Below are 27,423 nucleotides of genomic sequence, written 5' to 3'. Positions count from 1 at the left end.
TTACAAGTAATTTATAATGCATGTCTTTTGATATTTTCAATTTTATCTCACACATCAGAATTATGTCCAGGTATTGATGTTAATGAACCATTTTACCGTTTTATTTTTAAGGGTTAATGATTCAAATAAATTAGCTTGGACCTGAGGATGCTGCAGCTACAGTATGCTTTGGCAAAGTATTCATTCATCTCTCTATTATTATTCATTCACATTGTATCATGTCATTATTACAACTATGAAAGAATTTGTTGACTTAACGGATGCGCTTCTTAAAAGATTAGCATGTCTGAGATGAGATTTGCTGACATCAAAGCTGCAGATCATGTGACATGCTGCCCTGCCCCGTGTGTGTGCACACAGGGCGGGGGGGGACTGTATTTGGTAATGGATAAACTTGACTGAAATGGTGTAAATATATTTCTTTCTGAATTGCCAGTTATTTCCAGTTGCATTTATGTGATCTGCAACTTTGACTGTGGAATGAGTGTTTGGGCCAGACAGGGTGGTGTGAGTATCTCAAAAACTGCTGATCTCCTGGGATTTGTACAACCAACAGTCTCTAGAGTTTGTAGACAATGGTGTGGAAAAAAAAAACATCCAATGAGCAGCAGTTCTGTGGGCAGAAACCCCTTGTTAATAAGAGAGGTCAGAGGAGAAGGGTCTGCAGAAGAGCATCTCTGAACACACAATGTGTCAAACCTCGAAGTGGATAGGCTACAGCAGCAGAAGACTTGAGTCTAAAAAATAAGTAATAAATACCTAATAAAGTCCTTACTGAGTGTACATACAAGGATGCAAACAAGGTTGTAATATTTGCATTAGCACAATAAGAGCATTTGTAAACATTTCAATAAGATAGGCGAGACTGCAACCAGCAAGACGATGCCTGGAAGATGATCCTCAGTCAGGTGACAAGATGCTTTGCTGTCAGAATGTTTATGGTTTATGGTTGAAACTTGTGACTGATGCTATTTAAGCAGACTGAGTTTCTGTATTCTTCTGAATTACTCTGACCTTTCTATGCAGTGTTAAGACACCTGGTTGATCAAACTAAATAAGGTAGTATCTCTGTTCTTTCATAGATTCAACGTGTGATTTCCACGACATGTGCAAGCGCTAAAATTTGTTTAAAGGCAAAACAAATTGCTGACGACTACTGTCTGTTCTGGCTCCATGGTGGTGGAACAAACTCCCCGTGGAGGTCTGAACGGCAGAATCTCTTGCCATCTTCAAGCGCAGACTGAAGATGCACCTCTCCCTGTCCCTCCCTACCTCCCTGTAAACCTTAGCTGTTGTCTTTACCTGTGTTATTTACTTGTGTATTAGGATGATACCTTTGCTAGTTTTGTTTGGCTAGGTAAGCAGTTTATGAATAAATTTGCGCGTTGCGGTATGACCATAAAGAAATAAAATAGGCTCCAGTCCTTATCTGTGTTGTTCAGGTAGCAGTTGAAATTGTACTTCCCACTAGGGTATTTCAGCGCACTTATCCCTGGTTATGGGTATGCACTTTGCACTTTGTTGGATGTCGCTCTGGATAAGAACATCTGTAATGTCTGTAATTAATGTAATGTAATGTAGTATGGTTGGGTTTTTACTGGTCATGGATGATTTGACTAAGATTCAAAGCTAAAAGGCACCAATGTCAGTCATATGGATTGTTCAGTTTAAATGTTTGAATCATGTGAAAGTATTAATTTAATTCCCCACAGAAAACAGGTACATTGTAGTCAAACAGTATATGCATTCTAACTGTCAGGATACGAAGAGGTGACGGCTCTCTAATCTGCTGCTGCACCTGGGTTGCATTCGTTGTGGCAAGTGGAAATGGCCCCGCACGTCAGTTCTGGGCAGGGTCTCCTGCGGCGTTGTGGATAGGTTCCTATCATAGGATGGAGTGAAAAAGTGCACTTTCAGAAGATGCAGCTGCGGTGGGTTATCACTTGATAAGCACAGCTTATTAAATAAAGGTGACACAGAGAAAGGGACCAATGGTAGGGAGGGCAAAGTGGAGCTTTAGAATGTAGACCGCTGTGTGTGCACGTGAGCTCGCCAATAGATTTCTCACAGAAAACGTAATTTGTCCACTTTTTTACTTTACAGTAGAGGTGATCAAACTTACAATAACTAAGTGCTAGTGTGTTCTAAGCCTTTACTGGTCCCTGTACGATGTTAGCATGATGTAGCTAGCATACGCGAGTAGCACAAAGCCATACAATTTGCTTTTTAACGGCACTTGGTCATTCGAACGATATAAATAAAAGCATTCGATTAAGTTCGACGGCACCGGAATTTTCTGTCGTACCGTCCATAAATGGCAAAAGTCCCACCATAGGATTTATTTAAATCTTTAAAAGTTATACATTTTCTGAATCGTCATTAATTCATCTTGTTTCTATCAGTGATTCGGCGTGATCCGACTGTTCTGTAGCTATGTAAATGACGTCAGAAGGATACAGCACTGTTATTTGCTACCTAAACTTTGACGCACGCTCGAGAGCGTTAACATGATTGAAGTCTGACATGTCTATTGTCAAAATCCATTGAAACTATGAAAAAGTAACCAGGGACTTTGGACTTATAAGGCTGGACATACCGAGTACCCAGCAAAAATATTGACCTGGCTACAGTCACACTTTTGACAGTTCGAACTGCCACCAACTGCCATGTATGAGCGCGTGAAGTAAACCAGCAAAAGCTATTGTTGTGTCACCATTTTCGAGCTCCATATACGTAAAGAATGGAATGGCAGTGAAATCTGCCTGTTTTTCGGTGCCGTCGGGGTCCAGCATTTAACATTGATGGAATGCTGGTAAAATGAGCGCTTAAAGCGCTCATTGACTAAAACTATGAGTAAAATGTCATCAGTTTTCGTCGACTAAAACTAGACTAAAATAGTCAGGGACAATTCTGACTAAAACTAGACTAAAATGCTCAGACTTTTCGTTGACTAAAACTTGACTAGACTAAAAGGAGTATGAACATGACTAAAACGAATAAAAACTAAAATGACCGCTTGACACAAAGACTAGACTAAAACTAAAAGTAAAATAGGCCGCCAAAAACAACACTAGAGGTGACGGCTCTCTAATCTGCTGCTGAACCTGGGTTGCATTCGGTGTGGCAAGTGGAAATGGCCCCGCACGTCAGTTCTGGGCAGGGTCTCCTGCGGCGTTGTGGATAGGTTCCTATCATAGGATGGAGAGAAAGACATATCGTGAAGTTATCAGTGTGTCTGCTGGCCAAATGGTGAAGAAACAGGAGTGACGTGTGTTTTGTCACTGCCGGTATCAGAATAAACCTAGATTTTCATGAAGTTCGAGAGACGTCCTTTTTTCCTTACAAGAGCAACCACTCACCCAGTCATTTTCTGCAGGTCACCAGGCCACATTAAATTGCATTGTATTACATTATTGGCATTTGGCAGACGCTCTTATCCAGAGCGACGTACAGTTGATTAGACTAAGCAGGAGACAATGCAGGGTTAAGGGCCTTGCTCAAGGGCCCAACGGCTGTGCGGATCTTATTGTGGCTACACCAGGATTAGAACCACCGACCTTGCGTGTTCCAGTCATTTACCGTAACCACTACGCTACAGGCCGCCCCTAGTTTCAGGATCATCTGCAGCTTACCAGGGTTGGACGAGCTAGGGCAGAATTTATACTCAGTGATCACTTTTAGGTAAATATTTAAATCAGCCAATCATGTGGCAGTAACTAAATGCATGAAATAATGGAGACGTGGTCAGGAGAAATGTGATTTATTCACGCAGAGTTTGCAGAGAATGGTGTGAAACAAAAAAAATCCAGTGATGATTAATGAGAGAGGTCAGAGGAGAAGGGCCAGACTGGTCGAAGCTAATGGGAAAGTGACAGTGACACAAATAACCACCCATTACAACAGTGGTATACAGAAGAGCATATCTGAACACACAGTGCTTCAAACCTTTAAGTGGATAGGCTACAGCAGCAGAAGACTTATATCTGAAAAATAAGTCTTCTAAATACCTAATAAAGTACTTACTGGGTGTACTGGGTGTACAACATCAGTAACCCGATGAACCACTGTTATTAGTAGTAGTGATATTTCTGCAGGGCAAATAATTTACTTGTAGATGTAGTAGTGTAATAGAAAAACAACAGACCCAACTGTCATGACATGCACGCTGACTCATTCATTGAAAGGGGCATTTTCCAAATCATATAAGTGTGGAGTTTAATTCGAGAATTCATTATTCTGTGAAAAAACAAGTGTCATTAATTGTCCTTTATTAAGGAAGACAGGAAGCAAATGTTTCACACATTGTTATAAAATATTTCCTTCTGAATTGCTAAGTAAAATGGACCATTCCAAACGTTGTCCGGAGGATCAATGTCATTTGATTAAAAACTTGATTGGATTTGGGAAAACGTATAAAAAAGTGCAGCAAATTATAGGATGCTCAGCTAAAATGATCTCAAATGCTTTAAAATGGCAACAAAAACCTGAAACAAGCGGAAGAGCAACTACTGTTAAAAAGGATCGAAGAATAGTCAGAATGGCAAAGATTCAGCCATTCATAATCTCGAGAAAGATCAAAGATGATCTACCTGTAAGCGCTGCTACAATCAGAAGACGTTTGATCGAAGCTAAGCTATCAGCAAGAACCCCCAGTAAAGCACCATTGTTGAAAAAGTGGCATGTGCAGAATCAATTAAAATTTGCGAAGGAACACATCGATTGGCCAAAGAGAAATAGTGTAACATTCTGTTGACTGATGAGAGTAAAATTGTGCTTTTCGGGTCTAGTGGCCATCGACAGTATGTCAGACGACCCCCGGGTACTCAATTCAAGCCACAGTACACTGTGAAGACAGTGAAGCATGGTGGCGTAATGGTATGGTGATGTTTTTCATACTACGGTGTTGGGTTCGTATACCAGGGATCATGGATCAGTTTGAATGCATCAAAATACTTGAAGAGATTATGTTGCCGTATGCTGAAGAGGAAAGGCCCCTGAAATGGGTGTTTCAACAAGACAACGACCCCAAACACACTAGTAAACGAGGAACATTTTGATTCCAGACAAAAAGGATTGAGGTAATGGAGTGGTCAACTCAATCCCCCGACCTCAACCCCATTGAAAACTTGTGGGGTGACATTAAAAATGCAGTTTCTGAAGCAAAACCCAAAAATTCACAGGAACTGTGGAAAGTAGCTTGTTCCTCCTGGGCTGAAATACCTGTTTCTAGGTGCCAGAAGTTGGTTGACTCGATGCAACACAAATGCGCAGCAGTTATCAAAAACAATGGCTATGCAACTAAATATTAATTCACTCATTTAAAGTGAAGTTAAATCTTGAAATATTCCTTCAGTTTATACAGTATGTTTTGAGTTTGAAGAGAAAAATGTGAACACTGCCATTTTTTTTTGAACGGATTAATACTCCCTTTCTTTGCTTCCTGTAAAAGAATAACGCAGACTTGATAAAATTTGTTAATGCTTTGATTTGGAATTGACTGTGTAATGTTTCCACGACATTTGAGATATGGAACGAAAAGCTATTTTATTCACTATATGGGACCAGCACTTGTTTGCAGTTTTAAATAAAAGTACCATTACATATTATTTTTCCAGACCTGACTTTAACCACATCACAAAATGAGATTCTGTATGGTGTGGCAGGGACAAAATATTTGAATATGCTGCAAAGATGCTGCAAGACTGCAAGCCAAGCTTTGTATCTGCAGACTCTGAAGACCCAGACAAATCTGCACCTGTAATGCGATCTAATCTGTGCAATAAATCGCAATTCAAACAATCAGTGTATTATCATTAGGTACAAGAACACGGAGGCGGTGGCCTGGGTGGTTTCCTTATAGCAAACAGACATTTTGTTGGGAAGAACATTTAACCATTCTTGCACTGTCGTGTCTAGGAAACGACGGAGTCCAAATCTTCAATTTGTCGAAAAACATCTTCATGAGGGAAAAGACGACACCACGGCAGGAAAATCAGACTTTATTAGCACACGTGCATAAAGCCGGATCAGTTCTCCAGAACTGAACCCCGACTGTCATTTTTACACCCATTTTATACACAGTTACTCCACCTACAATTCCTCCTCAAACCTCATTCTGGCAAATCACCCACACTGTTCTTATCGTAACTCCTCCCAACGCTCCTCCCACAACGTCATTGTGGCAAATTGCCAACGGTCCTTATGCTCTGCCAACTCTGTACAAAGTTCAGGGCGTTCTGCCAACTACGAACAAAGTCCAGGACTCCCCCTGTCCTCACTTCACCCCGCACCTGCTCTTGGCAAACTACCAGACCTCATAAAGTTCTGGATGCCCCCCCTCTAACACACACGTCATCCATACACGTCACTCTGTATCTTTCGCTTTTATAAGACGAACTAAGCAGCAGTAATCATTGAAAATATACAGACATACTAAACATTTCATTACTATTCACTTCTAATATACTTTTCTAATATACAGACATACTAAACATTTGATTAATTATTCTCTTCTAAGGGAGTAAATGTACGTTTCATTCTTTGCATTCTTTGCTCTCATTTCAACAGTTTTCACTGTGGTTTCTTGCGTTTTCATAAGCTCAGCTATAATGAATGTTCTAGGTCAAATAGATACACTTCTGGTATAAAACATCGAGAGTCCCGGAGAAATCAGCTGTACAGTCATATCTTGCTCTGCCCGTGTCCTTGACAGTTCGAGACGCCTCCCCCCCAGCTGGCTGCTGTGTAATTCTAGCACAATTTAGCAGTTAATCAGTTTGAAACTATACAGGGTACATATCATACTTTAAAACGGATATATTGATACACTTTTAGCATACATCATCGAGCGCTTTGGAGGAACCAGCCTGCTCACTAAGGCGGAGTCTGATTTTGACTTGTGATTGTTTATCATGCTTTTAGCAGGGAGATGTTTTGTTCTGTGAATTTTCCCCTACAGCACAGTACTGCCATTTATGTCTGTGAAAAGTAGACATAATCTATACTTTCAATGTCAGAGGTTTGCTCGTCTTCCAGTTCAGCCTGTATGCCAGTTAAAGTACCTGAAGTGTTTTACAGATTCCAGATTTTACTCAATATACCCATCCTCCCACAGTCGATGATCATCTTTGCCCCATTAAGGCAAGCCTCTTCCCAACCAAAGCTCTTGATTATTGCCAATTTCTCCATATGTAAATGTGACCCAACAAATTAAAATAATTTTGTAAGGCGGAAATGATTAAAATCTGGCATTGTCACTCAGTGCGCTGGTCAGCTTGCTGGCTTCCTCTGGTACTGTGGCAATATGTGGCTGTAAAGTAATTTAACCCCAGGAGCATACACCATTAGCCCCCATCGTCTCCGCACCCATACGGGCAGGAGCCTGTGGGGGAAAACTCTGTGGGGCATCTGTTTTCTTGAGAAGCTACCCCCTCTCTTGTCTCATTTTATAATCAGGCCTCCAGCTGTAAAACTTGTTTTACGACAGGGGGCAACATCCTTTACGGCGCGGGAAGGTTTCAGAAAGCACGGCCTGTTGGGCCCATTATTCTCTTCGACCCCCCTTCCTTACTCCCTCCCTCTCACATCTCCCTCATTCCTCAGTTTCCCTGGAAGTATGCATAAAGCATTGGATGTTTCATGACAAATTCAGTTTAGATAATATTTGACATGTTTGGTATTATTCTGATTGTTTCAGTGCGACTGGTGCAATGGTTTCATTTCTGCAACAGCAAACCTTGGACATCATAACCAACCAAGAACCAAGGAGAAACTGTGTGGAGCTCTGCCCCAGTGAAAGCCATGTGTCTCAACCCCCTTGATCAGATCTTGTTTCCTGGGGAGGCCTGGCTCCAAATTCCAAATGGTTAGAAAACACCAGATGGTTCATTGCGGACCCATTTTTAGAGTCAACATCAAAGGCCTGATTTTGGATTTAAGGGGACCAAACCAACCAATCTGGGAGAATGCAATCAGACTCCCGTCGCACACCGTGCACGTAATTTTTTTTTAAACTGATTTTTTCCCCTTTTTTCTCCCAATTTGGTAGCCAATTGGACCCCGTCTGATTCAGTTAGAGCTAGTATTAGATACACCGCCCACACCTCGTCCCTCGGCGGCCGACAGGAGAACGACACGCCTTCTTCAAGCCGTCTCGTCTCACAAGTCGTGACCGTGATTCCGAGGTGCTCGAGGTGCTTGTTTTTGTGCGGCGATCTACTAACCCTGCCAAGTCCCTCCCTCTGGAGCAGCGAGCCAATTATTGCTGCTCCACGTGGCAGGACCGAGAATCGAACCCCGGTCCCCGGTGTGCAACTGCAGCAAACTGCAACCGCGAGTCTGCTGCGTCTTAGCCTGTTGCGCTACTGCGCCTCCATGCATGTAATTTCTATGTACAGGGTGTCTGTAGCCAGACTCCCATATGTAGCTTTTATTACCAGCTATGACTTTTAAGACTCCGTAATTTGGTTTCCTTTCTAATGCTTTTATATTTTATTTGGAACTAGTGTGTAATTACGTATGTAACCTGCCTGGTAAAATAAATTGTTAAACTTGATTTGTTTGGTTTTCCTTACTGACACTTATACAGGGAATGCTTGGTTTACCCCCTCGAACTGGTCTAGGGAGGATGAATATTTGCGCTTAATGTATCACGGCGTGGCGGCACGGATGGTGCAGTGGGTAGCACTGCCGCCTCACAGCAAGGAGGTCCTGGGTTCGAATCCCCGTCGGCCGGGGCCTCTCTGTGCGGAGTTTGCATGTTCTCCCCGTGTCTGCGTGGGTTTCCTCCGGGTACTCCGGTTTCCTCCCACAGTCCAAAGACATGCAGGTTAGGCCGATTGGAGAGTCTAAATTGCCCGTAGGCATGAGTGTGTGAGTGAATGGTGTGTGTGCCCTGCGATGGACTGGCGACCTGTCCAGGGTGTATTCCTGCCTTTCGCCCAATGTATGCTGGGATAGGCTCCAGCCCCCCTGCGACCCTGATCAGGATAAGCGGGTTCAGATAATGGATGGATGGATGGTATCACGGCGTATAGCAGCCGTTGACCTCTGATGGTAAATCCCTCGCCTCCGCGTGGTTGTTCATGTCGAGAACAGCCGTAGCTATGTTGGTCTGCTTGGGTCCCTAGGCTATAAACAGATATACCCGAGAGTAGCTATTCCTGCAACCTCTGTAATGACTACAGATATCTAGTCAGTTCGTGAGACGTGCACATAACGCGCGATGTGACATGCGGCGGTACCAGCAGAGGATTGTTCAGAGTTCGTCTCAGTACAGGATTCCCGTAGCAATCAAGTCAAAATTATAAATAGGAAATCTACCAAAGGTAGATAACTAATCTAAATTATTATTCTAAATGGAGTCAGATATAACGAAGGTGAATGTATTGGCCCTATTGTGGAGATTCTTAGTCAGCCCGGACCAGTAAAGAGGGAAGGCAGAGTGGTACTACTGTCTTTGTATCGTGGTTTATTTATTGGCTGATCTAGACTCTCCGCATAGGGGCTACTAATATTTAACCCTATTAATATTCTTTCAGCAACACCAGAAGGACAAGCATGCGGATACCTTCAGCCCTCGCTAAATTCCGTCGTTGGGTAGAATATCAGAGAATATCAGAAAATATTTTAAAGGATCCACTGTTGTGCACTGGGATTAAGAAAAAGAAATACAGAACTAGGGAAAAATATTCAGGAGTACTTGTTGACCCTCAAAACCTTTTTAACCTTTTTTAACCAGGTGTTCTTTTACCCGAATCTGGACTGCTTGTTGCAGACCTACTAGGTTCATTTTCTTTCCCAACTGGAGGGATATAACATTTTTGCAACCACAAATAAACAGCAAAAAATGTAATCGAGAAGCCAAGAGAATGCTTTGCTACAAGATGAATTGGCAAGCTCATCTCCATTGATTGCCAATTTATTTTAAAAAAGGGCTTGTGTAATGTACACACATATGGTTAATGGGCCAATGAAAGTGAGGTTTCATAGGGCCAGTATTCAGGAGGTGAGCATTTGAACAGTTAGTCCCCCGCCCCTGCCCCATGTTAAATATGTCACAGGAAACTCTGGGCCTCATACACAAAGAATGACACAAGTGCATGGATCATCTGTTCATACAAATCAAGAGAAGCTTGATACAAAGCAGGAAATGGCAGAAACTGAAGAATAAATCAGGATCAATTAAGCTTTTCCAAGGTTTTATTTTTATTTATAAAAACATTCAACATATCGATATAAGTGGCTCAAGTTCACATCTGCTCAGAATGCAGAAACCAAATCTATGCCTTTCGAAGATTTTAAAAAGACTGGAAACATCACCCTATGATGTGGTTCACAAAAAATAAATCATTTATAACAAATGGTATCAGTAAAAAATATAAAAATGGAAAACTACACTTGACAAATATTTCCATTGTTGAAATAAAGTATAGAAAATAAGAGTTCTTTTTCTGACAGAAACTTCTTTGAACACACAATCCACTTCCATATATTCGGTTGAGAGTTCTTGCTATTTCCTTCAGCTTTTTGGTGGACGTTGGGGGAGTCCTTGTTCTTTATTTGTCCCTCTTTCAGGCTCAGCATTGTAAACCCTGGTTTTTGGGGGTAAGAGGCTGGGACCCCGAGAATCACAGCCTTTCCTGGATTCATAAACGCATAAAGATTGGTTATTTTCTTCCTCTGTAACAGGAAAATGGACAACATGGCAATCGATACACCTCCACAAGCAGGGCCTGGCTACATTAATGCACACATTCTGTAGTACTTTTCATGCTTTACTATTTTAGTTTGGTCTAATCCACCTGTGAAGATCCAGCAAAGACACCAGCATATTGTTTTTTATTGTTTACACTTGCTTCACTGCAGATGTGTACTTGCACTGGTGGTTCATACATGTCTAACTGAAAAGCCGTATGCATGTTTGGTGAAATGGTGCACAGTTTCCAGAAACAGGGCTCACTTATGTTTTTATTTATTGCCCTTACTTATTCTGCTAGTGAAAGAGCTGAATGGATGTGGAAATGGCAAAGTAAACAGCAAGCCAGGTAATAGTTCGCCTTCAGGTTTGCTTTTGGGGTTGGTTTATTATCCATCTAGATAGCCAACATTCACTATCATTGTAGTTCATAGCTAGTTAGGTAACCATCTTAACTACGAGCCTTTAAAACATTAAAAAAAAAAATTAAATTAATTCATAGAATTAAAGAACACAATCATGCGATAGCTTTTATCCAATGAAGGAGCGTTGAATTGCAATCACACGACTGTATCTCAACCAAGTCTACCAGTCAGTATGGGCTCCGAAACCTCCATTACATTACATTACATTATTGGCATTTGGCAGACGCTCTTATCCAGAGCGATGTACAACAAAGTGCAGTACATTACATTACATTATTGGCATTTTGGCAGACGCTCTTATCCAGAGCGACGTACAGTTGATGAGACGAAGCAGGAGACAATCCTCCCCTGGAGCAATGCAGGGTTAAGGGCCTTGCTCAAGGGCCCAACGGCTATGCGGATCTTATTGTGGCTACACCGGGATTAGAACCACCAACCATGCGTGTCCCAGTCCTTTACCTTAACCACTACGCAACAGGCCGCAGTATGCAATCAGAACAAGTTATACCATTTTCCTCCACTGAATCTACCAATCTGACTGTGCTGCAGAACCTACCTCTTTTAAATCACCATAGTCCAGCCTTGGGATTTTCACTGGGGGAGCATCAAAGCTGTAAGATCATGAAAGAAAAGAATGGTGAGATCAAATTAAGGAGGCCTGCTCTCATTTCAGGCATGCCTCAGATTACAACAGACAGTGCACAGAACCAACAAAGCTGTTTTTTTCTTAAATGAATGCTGGACGGATCGCATCTATTACCGTCTGGGAGCGAAAAGAAAGTTAAAAATAGAGCTGCAAGCACCAATTATTTATTTTAAAAATAATTGTAATTCCTGTATTTATTTCCATTTTTAATTGTTTATGGCTGTTCATATACTACAGTAACCCAGTGACCACAGTGTACTTAATTTTTCTTACACCCGTCTCAAATGAGAAGAATGACAAAACGCAACTTTTACAACCCTTTCATTTGAATTAAGGGACTGTAGTTAAAGTGATAGCTATAGTACTGGCACAAATAATGTGACGGCTGAACCTTGCACCTCCTGCAAAATAACATTTAGTATATCCATATCCTCATCGTCTATTGCAGCAGTACACTAAGGAACGACGAGGTCAATTGATAGGCTATGAATTAATTCAGTTTCAGCACACACCCATTGATATCATTTTCAGCCTATTCCAGCTCATTTTCCACCTGCACCAATTGCTTTGAGCTTTGAGCCTCAGGTCTGGAAAATACCGACATTAAGTGCACAACACCCCACGCCACTGACTGACCTATTCCGCCATTTGATATGTTGATAACTTATTTGATAAGTTGGCCGCCAGGTGGCCAAACTGCATTGTTGGGTGCCATCCACAAGTAAAAACCCAAATTTCATAAGGTGTTCAATCTGTGCCATAATTTAAAGATTCAAGAGTTCAGCCCAACAAACAAGCCTACCAATTTGGTGATTCCGGGCCATTCCAGTCGATTTGAGGTTATTTGAGGTGAAAGGGGATAAAAAAGAATCCCAACAAAAACAATAGGGTTCAATTAGTTCTGCTGCTTGTACCCCTAATTCAGTCATAACAGAGCATGTGCAAACCTCAGATTATTTACAGATTCAATAAATGCGTCCCAGGCTGGGGGTGGGCAAAAACAGAGAAGTGAATTTTTGCTAAAAGCAGCTTACTCTGAGAGCCTCCTGGTGGTGACGTCATCTGTTGGGTTGCCCTGTGTGCTCAAGCTTGCCTGGCATTTCTTCCCCCAAACGGATACTGACTGAGGCACCTTCCCTGCAGACATGCTCCTGGGACAGGCAGTAGTGGCGTGGGCCCCGGGGGTCTTCGCCCAGGGTTCACTGGCCCTTTGTAGAACACATTCGGGATGACTTGGGGCAAGGGGCTGGCTTAGGCTACGTTCAAGAGAGGGACGGCCTGTGTGACCTGAGGGGCGGTGGGTGGCCAAAGCTGGAGGAGACTCCAGGCAGTTTAGCCGCCGTTTCACACTGGTTCTTTCCTGGGTCCTCATCTCAGCCAGACGGTGACCTTCAGACACCACAGGAGGAAGGGTGGATGGACCATCTCGACTGGCGTCTGACTGAGGGCCTGAATTCTGTGGACTCTGTCCTGGACCCCTCGGGGCTATGACAAAGTGACACAATGACCTTTTCAATTATTTAAATTCGCTGGCCTCAATGTCTACAGGACACTTTCCGACAATATAGATTGTTGGTACATCTCTTTGCCATGACACAAGCTTGCATGCATGCACACACCTGCGTTTTGGTCAGAGTTCCCCTTTCCTGGTTTAACGCAGGATTGTCTCGCCTCCACACCGTTACAGCTCTTCAGCGTCCTCATGCCTGCAAGACAAACGGAAACATGACACACTGACCCGATCTGTGCAGATAAGACCCGTTCCAATGGCATAGTGCACAGCGACATACAGCCATAAACAATTATGGTGGATTTGCTTAAAAATGTTTACTGTACTTACAGTATTCATAATTTCTTAGCTTGAATCTTTCATAGTCGTTTTGGGCCAGATTAATGACCTATAATGGAAGCAAAACAAAAGCAGTTTCAGTCATGCACTGATACCATGCACATTAACCAAACTTCCCCTCCTGTACTCAGTTTATGCTCAGAGGATTGATCTATCCTCTGTAGTCCGTTTATGTTTATGTAGCTGAAAGTGAACGGAGAGTCTGACAACTGGGAGGAACGGCCATGCTATTAAAGGTCAGTAGGGACACTGCTGTTGCTAGTATTCATGCGACGCAAATACAGCGGGGTAGGCTCCACAAATGTAGGCTACTGTACCAAAGTGAAATATCCCATTAAATAACTATTTATTTGCTTAAGCTTTAAGCCAAGCTGGGTGTTCTTGTGTGTAGGCTAGTCTGGATCAGAACAAGAGTTTAATCCCAAAATAAAGCTCAGTGACGTATTCCATTTACCCTGGGGATCACCATTCTATTTCCCCAGAACACAACCATAGGTGTCCTTGGGTAACCTCCCCTTGGGTTCACCTGGAAACTGCCACTCCCCTCCTCCTTCTCCAGCTTCTTCGCTACGAACTGGATCAGGTCTGTCATTCCACAGGTCAGACTGCCAGCCTCCTTCTCTTTCTCCAAGCGATTGGGGTGACGGCATCTCTGTAAAGCATGCCAGAATACAGCAGGTCAGATCCACCCAATGTGCAAAACATATTTTATAATATGCCACTAAATCCAAATATTTTTTTTTCTCACTCTTTAAAAGGTGAAATTTTGTAAACTATAAAACATAGTAAACCATAAATATCCTACATTATTATTATTATAATTTTTTAAGTCTATATGTCTATATATATTCATTTACTTCTTATTTAATGCTCTGTTATTTTTTGTATCCATTTAAATAGGAATTGCTCCCCCTGGTGTATGACCTGGAGAGTCTAACACACATCCTGTAGTTATTGGATTATGTCTCAAAGTATCCTTTGAGAAGTGATTTGTAACAAGCTTAATCAATCATGTTTTTTTCCATTTCTAATGGGCCAAAGTGGACCAAGTGAAGTCAAGCCTTCACATGCCAGGAAAAGCAGATGCTGATACCACAGCCACTCACAATGTAGAAGTATTGATGCTGGCTGCTGTTCAGGTGCTTGATAATGGACTGCGGGTTGCCAGTCAGTTTCGTGGAACAGGCCAGGCACAGGTAGATAGGTGGTGGCCATCCATCCACACTGACACACTTGATCACCACCTGAAGACCTGTTCAATATTGACCCAAAATAGCGGGGTCAGACTTCAGAGCAAATAGGATGTCAGCTGACCAATCCCTATCTTGAAATACTCAGTTTTACACCTGAAGAATTCTGGGACATTTTTCTGGTGTTCAGTTTAGCTCCATTTTTTTTTTGTTGCGGTGGAATTCAAACACCTGCGACCTATTGGTTATACAGTATGAGTAGTGCAGTCACTTTACATCCCAAATGTACTGCAGCCCAAAATGCAAATTGCAAATTCACCAATATTTACACCAAAAAACTGGCACATGCCACAACCTAAACACCATGAAGACCGATAGACCGCACTCAGTCAGTCAAAGAGGATGTTATAAACACCAATGACCAAACACCAATGACCAATCTTACCGATTAATGGCGTCTTCATCCCGGAACCTGACTGACACGCCTGAGGAGAAGCTGCCACTGTGCCCGTTGGATTCTCCACACCAGGACAGTCTTCTGTCACGCGTGTAACAAAGAAAACATTTGTTTAGTGACAGAAACAAAGTTATTTTCAGGGAGAGGAGAAAACCAGTCACATTGGGCAGCAGGGGGGAGAAAATAAATAAATAAAAAATAAAATAATAAAAATCGAGAAAAATAAAATAAAGTAAAAACAAATGGTCTTCATTTCCCCCAATTATGCCAAACAGTACTTGTAAGCCCTTCTTTGCTTTTTGAGATCTACACAAACAGTACTTGTAAGCCCTTCTTTGCTTTTTGAGATCGACACAAACACAGGCAGAAAACAAACCGTCATCTTAGCATTCATGAATTACTGTATTCGCTTCCAAAGGGTACAGGGACTATAACAACACCTACCTGTCCCACTACTTTTTTGGCGCTGGACAGGCTCTTGTGGAGTGTCATGTGACTGGCCTGAGAGACAAGTACAGATGAATTAGAGACCAGCTAATGCGGTTCACGTCACATGTTTAGTTTTTATATCGGGGCTGTAAATTCAGCAGTTCAGGTTAAGAGCCTCTCTCAGGGGCACAGAATAACCCGGAATTTGAACCTACAACCCCATGGGTCCAGTTCCCCTTCCCACCAGTCATTACTGCGCACATTACTGCTTACCCGAACCTGTGATCTGCGGGTCCTGGATGGATTCTCCAGAACATTCTTCATGCTCAACTTTCTCTTGTTTCACCATAACTGACAGACAATAAAATGTTAAAACTGGAAGAAGACATTCCTTAGATCATTTATAAACACATTCTTCATTTATACATCCTAATTTGAGTAAATTAAATAACTTAAAAAATGTATTTATCCAGAGCGGTGTACAAAGAATTGCAATACATGGTAAATGGTAAATGGTTGGAATTTATATAGCGCCATTATCCAAAGCGCTGTACAATTAATGCTTCTCATTCACCCATTCATACACACACTCACACACAACCCTCCGACTGCCAGACGACTGCTCTTACTGCCTGAGCCATGTCGCCCCATACACATATATGTACATATATGTACAGTACTGTGCAAAAGTCTGAGGCACCTGTATAACATTCTGTACAGATAAGATTTCAGAAATAATTAAATCAAAGGTCCTAAATAAACGTACTATACATTTTAGATTACATTTTAGTAATTTGGCAAAACAGTTAAACTGAATCAAATCAATATTTTTTGTGACCACCCTTCAGCGTTAAAACTGCATCACTGTCCTGCAGTCCTATAAGACAATCAGCAGGGAGGTCCTTGCTTCTGGTCTCAGACAGCCTTGATCAAAAGTAGTCAATTGCTTACAGTAATAGATTTTTAAAATTAAATACAAAAATGTCTCTGTAAAATTAAATCTTTTGGAAAATGAATATTTGGTCATCTCAAATGTGTTCTTTTATACTAACACACACAAAAAAATTAATATAATAATAATAAATATAAATAAATATTATAAAGTCTAGGGTGCCTAAGACTTCTGCACAGTACAGTATATACATATATACATACACACATTATATATTATATATATATATATATATAATATATATATATATATATATATTATATATATATTATATATATATATATATATATATATATATATATAGAAATATATAAGTGGCATTATAATCTAACAACATGAGTGGGTCAGGCAGCAAAATGGTCAAACCTGATCCCATGGTTCATGGGGACCCTTTACAGGGTCTTTACAGCAGGTCCTATCTTTGCTATACAGTAAAAGGGTGGGGCTGCTCAAGCTCAATCCTCAGCTATCAGCCTATAAACACACACTCACCCGGTATCGCTGCTGGGCTCACGTGTGTTTGAAGATCACGGTGTTTCTGTTCTTTATAGATCGTCTGCACCAAGTTCAGGGCTAAAGTGAAGACATATTTTGGGCATGTATTGGAACAAATTGGTACAAACTGTGGGTCTATTTTAGCAAATACGATAATTCAGTGGTTCCCAAACCTCTCAGAGTATCCCCAGCCGGTCCAGGTATTTACATTACATTACAGTCATTAGTAGTAGATGCTTTTATCCAAAGGGACTTGGTGGCCCCTGGAGCAATGTGCGGTTAAAGGGCCTTGCTCAAGGGCACAACAGCTGCTGCACTGATCTTATTACACTGGTTGCTTGAAACGCCAACCTTCCAGGTCCCAGTCAAGTACCTTAGTCACTAAGCTATAGGCTGCCCCAGGCTGTATTAAGTGTGTTCCACCAAAGAGACACCATATACAACTAATCGAGCCCTTGAGGGGTACACCGAGAGGTTTGGGAACCACAGCGTTAACCCAATGCTACCCAGGACACTCAAATGGGAAAAAACAGACAGAAATCAAGTGGCTAATAGATTATGTAACTGATATCACTCATTAACCGATATGGATAGAATATACCCTACTATTATTCCTTGATATTGAATGGGAGAATCATCTCAAATCATAAAAAATTTACCATACAAAAATGATTCACAATTTACAAATCTTACAAATTTCATTTCTCCACATTGTTTTGCACTCAAATCTCTCCAGAGCAGAAATTTCTAGACATTATTTTTTTGGGAAAGAGATTTACAATGTATGTGCAGTCATTTTACAATTACTCAATGTGCATTTATGCATCACCTGGCATGTGTGGAATCACTTGCATTTATTTGTGGATTGTTTTGATACATTCCTCACAGTAAGAAGTACAAATGTATCCACAAATAAAATTTGATTGGCTCAGTGAAAAAACAAACTGAAGATATCCATTTGCTAATGCCCACACTGTGCTGTCCAATGACCAATTGTATCATTTACTTAGTTATCTTCTCTTAAATCATTAAGACAAAGACCCACTAAAAGCACAAGATTACAGAACCAATGGAAAGAGAAGTAGACTGAAATATACCTTTGTCAAATGGCATAGATTTCACTTTTGTGTAGGTTGCAGAATCAAACGACAATTTCTTTGTACAAACAGAAATAGAAAAATGAATTAATTTAGTTAACCATTCACATTCAGGTGTACATTGTGGTGATAGAAAAAACAATCGATCCCGACTCCCCAAAAACTGTGAAATGGAATTCTGGAGTTTCCACCTGGATGTCCCCGACACCACCACATTCTTCACGCTCCACCTCCTTTGCCACCTCCAGCAGATAGCTGGCCCTCTTGGCTGAGTCCTGAGAGGTGCACTCCTCCCTGAAGAGATCTGGGCGCCTTTTCAGCTGCAAACACACACAAAGCAAAGGCTGCAGAAAGTGCGTGCTCAATGGGGACTCGCACCCCGTATCTCACGCACAGAAAACGCGGTCCCTCACAAACCCGCCCACCGTACCAGGTAACTGTTGCGGTGCTTGGGTCCGATGACGTGCTCGATGCAGCGGGTTTTCAGGAGGATGCAGCAGGCCATGCACAGGAAGAATGACGCCTGCTTTTCACTGTGACACTCAACCAATGCACTCAGACCTACAAGTATGATTGTACATAATCCTCAGCACACAATGCAGCAAGATGCATCGCTCAAAATGAAGACAATAAAGGAACTGACAGAAATAACCAGCTACTCACCAACCAGTGGCTGAGTCCTCTGAGGATCCTGTATGTAGGTCTGCAGGTCCAGGGGGGGCCGACATACCTTCTCTACAGGAACAACGCCCGCTTTTAAAAAAGCACTACCTGCTGAACACTCTGGAGTCAAAAGCTGGGATAACCAACATATTGTTCCCACTTATTTCCATTTCATTTTATTTCCATTAATAATTTAATGACAGAATACAAGTCCCTTGGTTATTCTTTATGATACATTCTACCTTTAAAATGAGGAGAATTTTTGAGAACAAGATGTGACAGTAAATTATCCCAGTTGCCCATAATAGAGGCATCAGGCAAGAATACACCTAAAACTAATCACATCCAAGGACCAATAATACGCACACCACCACCGTCACCGTCACAAATGACTTGCAGTCATCAGAACCCCACTTCAGTAAACACTGTAAGAACCCTTACCGTTGTCTGTCTCTGTGCCTTTCAGATTCAGCCAGGGTTCCCACGGCGACGCCGGGGCCAGCACCGCCTGCACCTCAGCCGCTGGGAATAAGGAGCAAAGGCATGATGGGTACACACGCCAGCGCCTCACGCTCACCCCAATGCCGCAGCCTCCAAGCTGCGAGTGCTGTGGTCCTCTGAGGTCGCTCACCTTCGCCCTGGTCGGGGTTTTCCGCCGCCCGCTCGCGTTCTTCCGGAGCTCCCCCGTGCTCGACCGTGTCCATTCTGCAATCGACTGAGGAACGCAGCACGGAAGGCGGATGTCAAATCCACACATTTGCACAAACTGTGCAAGTCTGCTCTTTGCAGGCAAGATGGCGGAATCGCTCACCTCTCCGTCTTCTCGTCTCCTCCAGGTCCCGAGACGCTTCCTGTGGGAGACCAGGGCCCAGACGCCTCTTCTCACTCATACAGACGGAGTAACGAGGGGATGCTCCATCTGAAAGCACAGAGACATATCACACCTTCACTTTATTACCATCATATAATATTTATACATGAATGAGACATACGATTGCAGTTTAAGATCAAGCATCACAGCCAAAAAGAAGAGGAAAGTCTTCAGGTTGGATAGACATGTCACAACAAAACGTGCTGAATTGTAAGCGTTACAAAAACGAGTAATAGGCCTAAATCTCTGTTCAGGGCTGGATGGTGGCTCACTCAGTGATGGCACCACACTGTGGTGTATGGTTGAGCCCCACGGTCTCGGGTCGAATCTGGGCCATACCAGTGCAGACTGTGGCACCACAGAGTAGCATGCAATCGGTTGTGTCAGCTAGGCTACGGGAGGTTTCGGTCAAATAGGGTTCTGCATTCATCGGTGTCTAGTGACCCTTGCTGGTTGACCGGGTGCCTACAGATTGTAGCCAGACACATACAGTATGACAGGACTTCTTCCACCTCTGCTTTGCAAGCTTAGCTGTATCTATGGTCTGAAAAGCAGCAGCTAGTGACACCACACGTTTTGGAGGAGAACCATGGATATATAACCTCACTCAAAATGGCAGGTGGATTAGCACATGTACGTGCCAGCTGTTTCAAATGATTGCCAACTGGCAATTTGGGAAGGAATTTGATATGCTCAAATTTACTGCATTGGTTGCTAAATTTACTTGAAAAATTCCCTAGCCAATCAAACACTTACCTGTACCTTCGGTGCATCATTTTCAGAGATGTGCTAGGTCTAACAGAGTATCAACTCCCCGCCCCCCACCAAGACCATATAGAATATTTTCCCTGGTTATTCCTAGTTATTCTATGTTTATCTTATGAATCAGTATGATATTCTATGATTATCTTATGTTATTCTGTATCAGTATCTGTACTAATTTGCACTAACACAACACTGAAGTATGATATTTGCACTGTATTGTATTATTTTTTATATATTCCCAGCATTGAAGTACACTGCACTGAATTTGTATTATTTCGGTTTCTCCTTAAAACACTGGAAAGAATGTTTTCTTGAAGTAAAATTTTAAGGGAGGGTTGATTAAAAGTTTCTGACATATGGATGAGAAGGTGCAAGACAATCACGCTGTGTGTAAAAGCCAATCAGAAGCAAGAAAACAACTATGGCATGACTGGAGAAGATGTAGCCGTACCCAGACAGAGGGAGAGACCAAGGCCACGAAAATGAGATATAAGAAACGGTTTTGCAAAGTGTGTGTGCTCAGAGTGCTCAGATGATTTAGCTTGTTCTGCTCACGCTGTGTGTGTGTGTGTGTGTGTGTGTGTGTGTGTGTGTGTGTATGTGTGTGTGTGTGTGTGTATGTGTGCGTGTGCTTGCTGTTCTGTGCCCTACTGATGATCACTGCTTTTTTTGTACTTGGAATAAAGGCCTATTATTCAACACTTTACAACAAGACTCCTGATTTTATAAATTGGATTGTTTATTTGTAATTGGACTGATAATTTGTTGGCCTGGGAACCCACAACAACCACTACCACAACAAGCTCAGTTTACCAGTTTCTGTGAGTTTTGGATCCTGTCCTGGACCAAGCGCAGTTTGAACAGTTTGGCCCTGTCCTGGACCAAGCACGGTCAGGCACTGTTGTGGACCAAGTACGGTTTGGCACTGTTGTGGATGAAGTGAAAACTCCTGATGTCGAATAGCCTGTTCAATGGGAGCTTGAAAATAACAAAAAAAATAAAAACAGAAACAAGCAGATTAAAATCACACATACAGTTCCTGCCATGACATCTTGCAGCATTATTAATCTTCATTAAAAACAGAACTTCAAGGTATTGACAGGTCCCCAACTGACCTTTTGGTAATCCTGTCTTGTCTGGATTCTGTTTAGGGGTTTCTGGGATCTTCTGAGGTGGGAGTGTCCAATTATTCAAAATGACTACAAGAAAAGAAAAAAGAAAAACACCAAATTTTCATCAAGTCCTTTCATGTATGTGTTAGAGCAGGGCTGCCCAACCCCATTCCAGGAGAGCTACAGTCCTGTAGGTTTTCACTCCAACCCTGACAAAGCGCACCTCAACAGCTAGAGGTCTTGTTGAGCTGCTAATTAGCAGAATCAGGGGTGCTGATTAGGGTTCAAACGAAAGAAAAAGGAAAAGGGTTGGGCAGCCCTGAATTAGAGCACTCATTGTACAAACTTCTCCTTACATTAAAGTATAAACTTTTCATAGCTTACATTAAAAACTAAGTTTGGGCCTCCAATAATGGTAATTCCCCTCAAAAAAACTGAAACGTGATAATCCAGTGAAATTGTGATTGTGCAAACTCACTTGGTCTGTGTCCTGGAGTCAGGAAGGGTTGAAGGAAACTCTGTTCTCTCCGGGACACCTGCAGTAGCTCCAAGGCTGGGTGAACAAACAGGGACATTGTTTAGGTTTACTCAGGAATTTTAATTTTTTTTAAACCACAGGAACTTGATATACTTTGAGCCTTCACACGATTTCAAAAAAACGTATCCAGAATACCTGAAAAAAACAAAAAAAACAAACAGAACCACACTGGACAGTGTTAAAAAACTTAAAGAACTTACCTGCACCAAATGGAACTGACGCCACTTGATTATACAAGTTCAGATCCAATTTCATAACCTTCAATCAGAAAGAGTGAAAGACGGTGAGTAAGAGTATGGAATAAGTTAACATCTTCACACTCAGCTTGATGAAACAGGCGTGAGGCGTGAGGTGTGCGGTATGAGTTACAGGGGCTGGGAATGGACAATAATGCAAAAACGCTTCATGAAATCCACAAATACAGTACCTGGACGTCAGAGACCCTCTCGTGACGCTGCACCCGCCAGGCGACACCAGTGGGGTTGTCCTCCCAGTCCAGGATGAGATCAGGGTACTTGGAGCACTGCCGAAACAAAGATGTCACTCAGAGAGATGCATGTCTAAGGATAACCTGTGATGCTGCTGCCTTAGAATGCTCATCTGTATACTGTATTAGTGACTGGACACTGAGAGTACAAAGCTTACACTGCATGCATTATCCATTTATACTGCTGGAACTTTCCGCTCAAGCAGCACCCCTTAAGAGTTTTTCTTAAGTAGATTTGCAACAATCTACTTCCAGGTTTACTTTCTGCTCTGGTAGAAACTTAATCCCTGGGTGTGCCCTAAATTAAGGTGCTGACTGGACCCTCCTCAACACTCTTGCACATGCCTCATTTTACCAGGCATGTGTTTGCATGTCTGCTATAGTGACTAGCGCGTGCCTGGCAGAGGATTTGAGTACATTTCAGGTCATGCACAGCATCAGCTCTCCCATCCCCGCAGTACATTTTCCATTCCATTTGTGTGGCGGCCTGTAGCGTAGTGGTTAAGGTAAATGACTGGGACAGGCAAGGTTGGTGGTTCGAATCCCACTGTAGCTACAATGAGATCCGCAGAACTGTTGGGCCCTTGAGCAAGGCCCTTAACCCTGCATTGCTCCTGGGGAGGATTGTCTCCAGCTTAGTCTAATCAACTGTATGTTGCTCTGGATAAGAGCGTCTGCCAAATGCCAATAATGTAATGTAATGTAATTCCCCCTCTGACCTCAAAATTAAACTAGCAGTTTAATAACATGTAGGTGCATGCTATCATTCCTCACAGACTGCTGAAATTGGACCAAATATTTAATTATTCACACTGTATAGGTGAATAACAAAAAAAGGCCTGGATCAAGCTTGTGTGTTTAAGCTCAAAGAAAAGACCATCATTTTTGTCTTTAATTAATACATTTCAAGAACTCATTACTTTCGAAGCACCCTATTTTAGTCATTCTCTGCCTAGAAACACATGTATTGCATAACCCTTCAGATATGAAACTATAGAATATCACAAATAAAATCCATACTTCGTAATTACCCGGTGCTACCAATGGTCAGTGAAAAAAGAACCATTTTGCCATACTCACAATGTAGTGGTACCGATGGCGGTCACTGATGATGTGGTTACAGATGTGTTTCATGCTGACCTTCTCAGCGCAGGTCAGACACAGGTAAAAGGTTGGCTGCTTAAAGCTGCGGCACTCCACTACAACTCTGAGACCTGCAGAGGGTGCCACATGCCTGAGCTTACAGTCACAGTGTAAACCCACACATACACATGCACACCCACAGCTTTGGATGCACCACACATGTACAGCTCTGGTGAAAATGTTAGCTTTAACAGCCACTGAAAAACATTAGAAACATGAGGAATAAATCCAACTGTAAATCAGCAAACCTCCAGCTCCAAAAAAAAAGCATAAAATAAATAAATAAAATGTCCTTATACATTGAATAATGCAAACAAAAGTTTATAACCATAAACTTAATAAGCAATGTCCTTCTTAAGGAAGGGTTTTCTTTTTTATTTCTTTATTTTTAAGGGCAAAATGTATGCTTAAATCAGTGGAACTGACCAAGAAGGGGCTCTGGCTTGTGGGTCACGAATGACAGCATGAACTTGGAAAAGTGGCTCTCGCCAACTGGAATTTCCACTGTGGGAAAACAAACAAAAGATATCAGAACTGGGTGGCAGAACAGTGGGGTTTATTGGTTTATTGGGGGTAAACCGAGAGAAGTCTGAACTATACATTTCAGAATTTGAATGCTACTTCAGTGGTCAAACTTTTTTCATATTACAAAAATCGATGTACTTATTAAAGAGTAAACTCTCTGCAAAGTTCTTGCACAATCCCCCCCCCACATCTTTGTCACAGAAATGCTTCTCATCATAAACTATTCTTGCATGCTCTGAATAACCAGTAGTATAATCTTTTATGCAAGCATGCTCCAGAATAGTGAGTGTTCCAGTAAAATGAAAATCAATCCTCTACAACGTCCCATAACATATGGTAAATACGCATCAAATTATATATTTGAAACATGAATGCTGAAGAATACGGATACGAAAAGGGCTTCTTGCATCTCTGATGTCGGCTCACCCCTATCAGGCACAGCCCAGCGGGGGTCTTGGGGAGGGGCACGAGGTGTCATCTGCCGGTAAACAGTCTCTCGCAAGGGAGCTGTGAAACCACAAGACCATAAGAACGTAAAGCATCGATTCAGAATGCAGTCACCTTTACACCCATGACCTGTTGGAAAACTTTCAATGCCCAGGATTGACTGCCCGGCATCTCATCCCGCTGCAACCCTTCATTACATTACATTACATTAATGGCATCCGGCAGATGCTCTTATCCAGTGCGACATACAACAAAGCGCAAAGTGCATACCCCTAACCAGGGATAAGTGCGCTGAAAGACCCTACAGGGAAGTACAATTTCAACTGTTACCTGTACAACAAAGATAAGGACTAGGGCGTATTTGATCATCTTTTTTTTCCTTTTTTTTTTTTCTTCTTCTTAATTTTTTTATAGTAATACTGCAAATGTATAGTCTTCAGGGCGGCCTGTAGCATAGTGGTTAAGGTAAATGACTGGGATACCCAAGGTTGGTGGTTCTAATCCCAGTCTAGCCACAATAAGATCCGCACAGCCGTTGGGCCCTTGAGCAAGGCCCTTAACCCTGCATTGCTCCAGGGGAGGATTGTCTCCTGCTTAGTCTAATCAACTGTACGTCGCTCTGGATAAGAGCGTCTGCCAAATGCCAATAATGTAATAATGTAAATGGTTTGATGTCTGGTTTTTCAGAAGGACTGGGAATGTAGACTGCATCCTCTATTGACAGTCTTCCATTTCAATCTATGCCTCCAAACAGACTGCTGATCTCCCGATTCCAAAGCTACTGCCCTCTCAAGAGACGAGAAAGAATTAGAAAATTCATTTAGTCCCGAATAGATCTGCCCTCCTGTATGGGCACTGCTGCACTTTGGGTACTGCTGAAATACTGGAATTTCTATTGGTTCCTGTTTAACGACTGAAAACAACAGATACATGAAAAATAAAAACAGTAAACAAGTTGCCCCTCCACCCCCATGCACTACTGGGAATCAGCAAACCTCCAGCTCAAAACCTGCAAAGCCCACATTCACCACAGATGGGCGCAATGCCCTTAGTTCTCACCTTGTTCTAGTGCTGCGTCTTTGGAAAGAAGCACAGGTTGCCCAGAAGGGCTTGGACTCTGGGCTGAATTCTTGCAGGCAGCATCTGAGAAGTAAGATCAGGCTTGTAAAGATCAGGCTTGTGGCAAATTCAGATCCAAACAGCAGTCAAACTGCGGGCGAAGCCCAGACAATGTGGGTAGCTTCACCCACTGAGCTGTTCAGAGACGCGTTTGACATGGTACTTGTGTGCACCAGAGCGCTCACCACAGTCATCTTACCCCATTTGAACTCTTCAAGGTCTGAAGTCTGAAGGGGTTTTTCAGAAGGACCACAAACCAAGAATGCATCATTCTCTATGCCAGTAACTGGAAGAAAAAAAACAAGCTTGTTTCTCCCATATCTTCCATTTTAGTCTCCACAAAGCTGATCTGATCTTCCTATAGTTTACTTTTCCAAAGCTACTGCCCTCTCAGAGACAAGAGAACTTAATTCATTCATTCCCTAATAGATCCATTCACCTGTGTGGGTGCTGGTGCATTCTGGGTGTTGGGGAACTGCTGGAATTCCTGGTTCCTGTTTAACAGCCACTGAAAAACATTAGAAACATGAGGAATAAATCCTGTAAATCAGCAAACCTCCAGCTCAAAACCTGCAAAGCACACATTCACTAGATTATGTTGTTTTAGTGCCAGTTGCTCAGGAGGGCAGTGCAGGAATTCAATTGGGGTTGAATTCTTGCTGGCGGCAACTGAGAATAAAGGTATTTGACACATTCTAAACCACATTTTCTATCCTTATTAACAGCAGCTACCAAGTTTGGTATTTTTGACAAATTATGAATTCCTCCATAAGTTTTAAATATTTACAGAAGTTTTTTTGTTCAGGTGTAAATGGCAATGCCCCACCTGGTAGTTGAACCTGCAGGCGTCTTTCCTCTAGTTTGCAGGTTCTTTTAGCCAGCTTTGCCTTTAGCCATTTTGGATCCAGGAAATGTTTCTGTGGAGCAACTAAACTGGGAACCATCCCACACGCCTTTATGGCTGAAAGAACACACATGACCCAAGGTGTATTTTACATGCGTTTAAAATGCCTCATTCAATGGAATTGACCATCATGACTCGCTGACGCCATCACTGTTCCAACATTAGAAACATTAACCATAGCACACCCAATGGGCACTGCAGCTAAAGTGCATACACTCCAGTCTACAGGTGAGCTTGCATTGAATGGAGGAGGGCAATTTATTGCTGATGACTTGTAGACTGTGGGCACGTGGTAATTGGAGTGACCCTGGCAGTCCTAAACCCACACTACCCCTGGGGATTACAAAATGAGCCCTGCCACAGCTGTTCAGAGGACCCCCCCCATTTCACAAGACATTTATTTGTGTACAGTCAGGTGCTTATCACAGTATTTGAACATTGAGTATGTATGGACTGTACAGTGCTACAGTGGAAGGCAGCACTGCAATGCGACACTGGTGTTTTGAACACACAAACTCTTGCTTACCCTGCTCTGGTTCTGGGTGTTGTGAGTCCTGGATAGGTTCTTCTGAGTGCTCCAGACTCTCCATCTTCTCCTGTTTCACAGGTACTG

General features: G+C 42.3%; 1 protein-coding gene across 1 annotated transcript; it reads right to left on the bottom strand.

Annotated features, from left to right (window-relative positions):
- Window positions 1–10,182: 10,182 nt before the first annotated feature.
- Window positions 10,183–27,423, bottom strand: LOC133137610 (uncharacterized). The gene is made up of 31 exons (XM_061255953.1): window positions 27,337–27,423; window positions 26,733–26,867; window positions 26,346–26,414; window positions 26,106–26,192; window positions 25,847–25,930; window positions 24,767–24,847; window positions 24,242–24,319; window positions 23,753–23,886; window positions 22,613–22,708; window positions 22,386–22,443; window positions 22,126–22,200; window positions 21,651–21,734; window positions 21,349–21,513; window positions 19,711–19,818; window positions 19,531–19,614; window positions 19,341–19,421; window positions 18,900–18,971; window positions 18,667–18,797; window positions 18,428–18,556; window positions 18,237–18,294; window positions 17,137–17,217; window positions 15,966–16,043; window positions 15,708–15,764; window positions 15,252–15,344; window positions 14,723–14,868; window positions 14,143–14,268; window positions 13,608–13,665; window positions 13,387–13,473; window positions 12,802–13,252; window positions 11,678–11,732; window positions 10,183–10,640 (listed from the first exon to the last, which is right to left on the bottom strand). Exons 1-31 carry the CDS (start codon window positions 27,398–27,400, stop codon window positions 10,629–10,631), a joined length of 3,117 nt encoding a protein of 1,038 aa, XP_061111937.1. The 5' UTR covers window positions 27,401–27,423; the 3' UTR covers window positions 10,183–10,628.

This window comes from Conger conger, chromosome 9 (genome assembly GCF_963514075.1).
Source record: "Conger conger chromosome 9, fConCon1.1, whole genome shotgun sequence".
NCBI lineage: Eukaryota > Metazoa > Chordata > Actinopteri > Anguilliformes > Congridae > Conger > Conger conger.
This window is presented reverse-complemented; position numbering and strand designations above follow the sequence as displayed.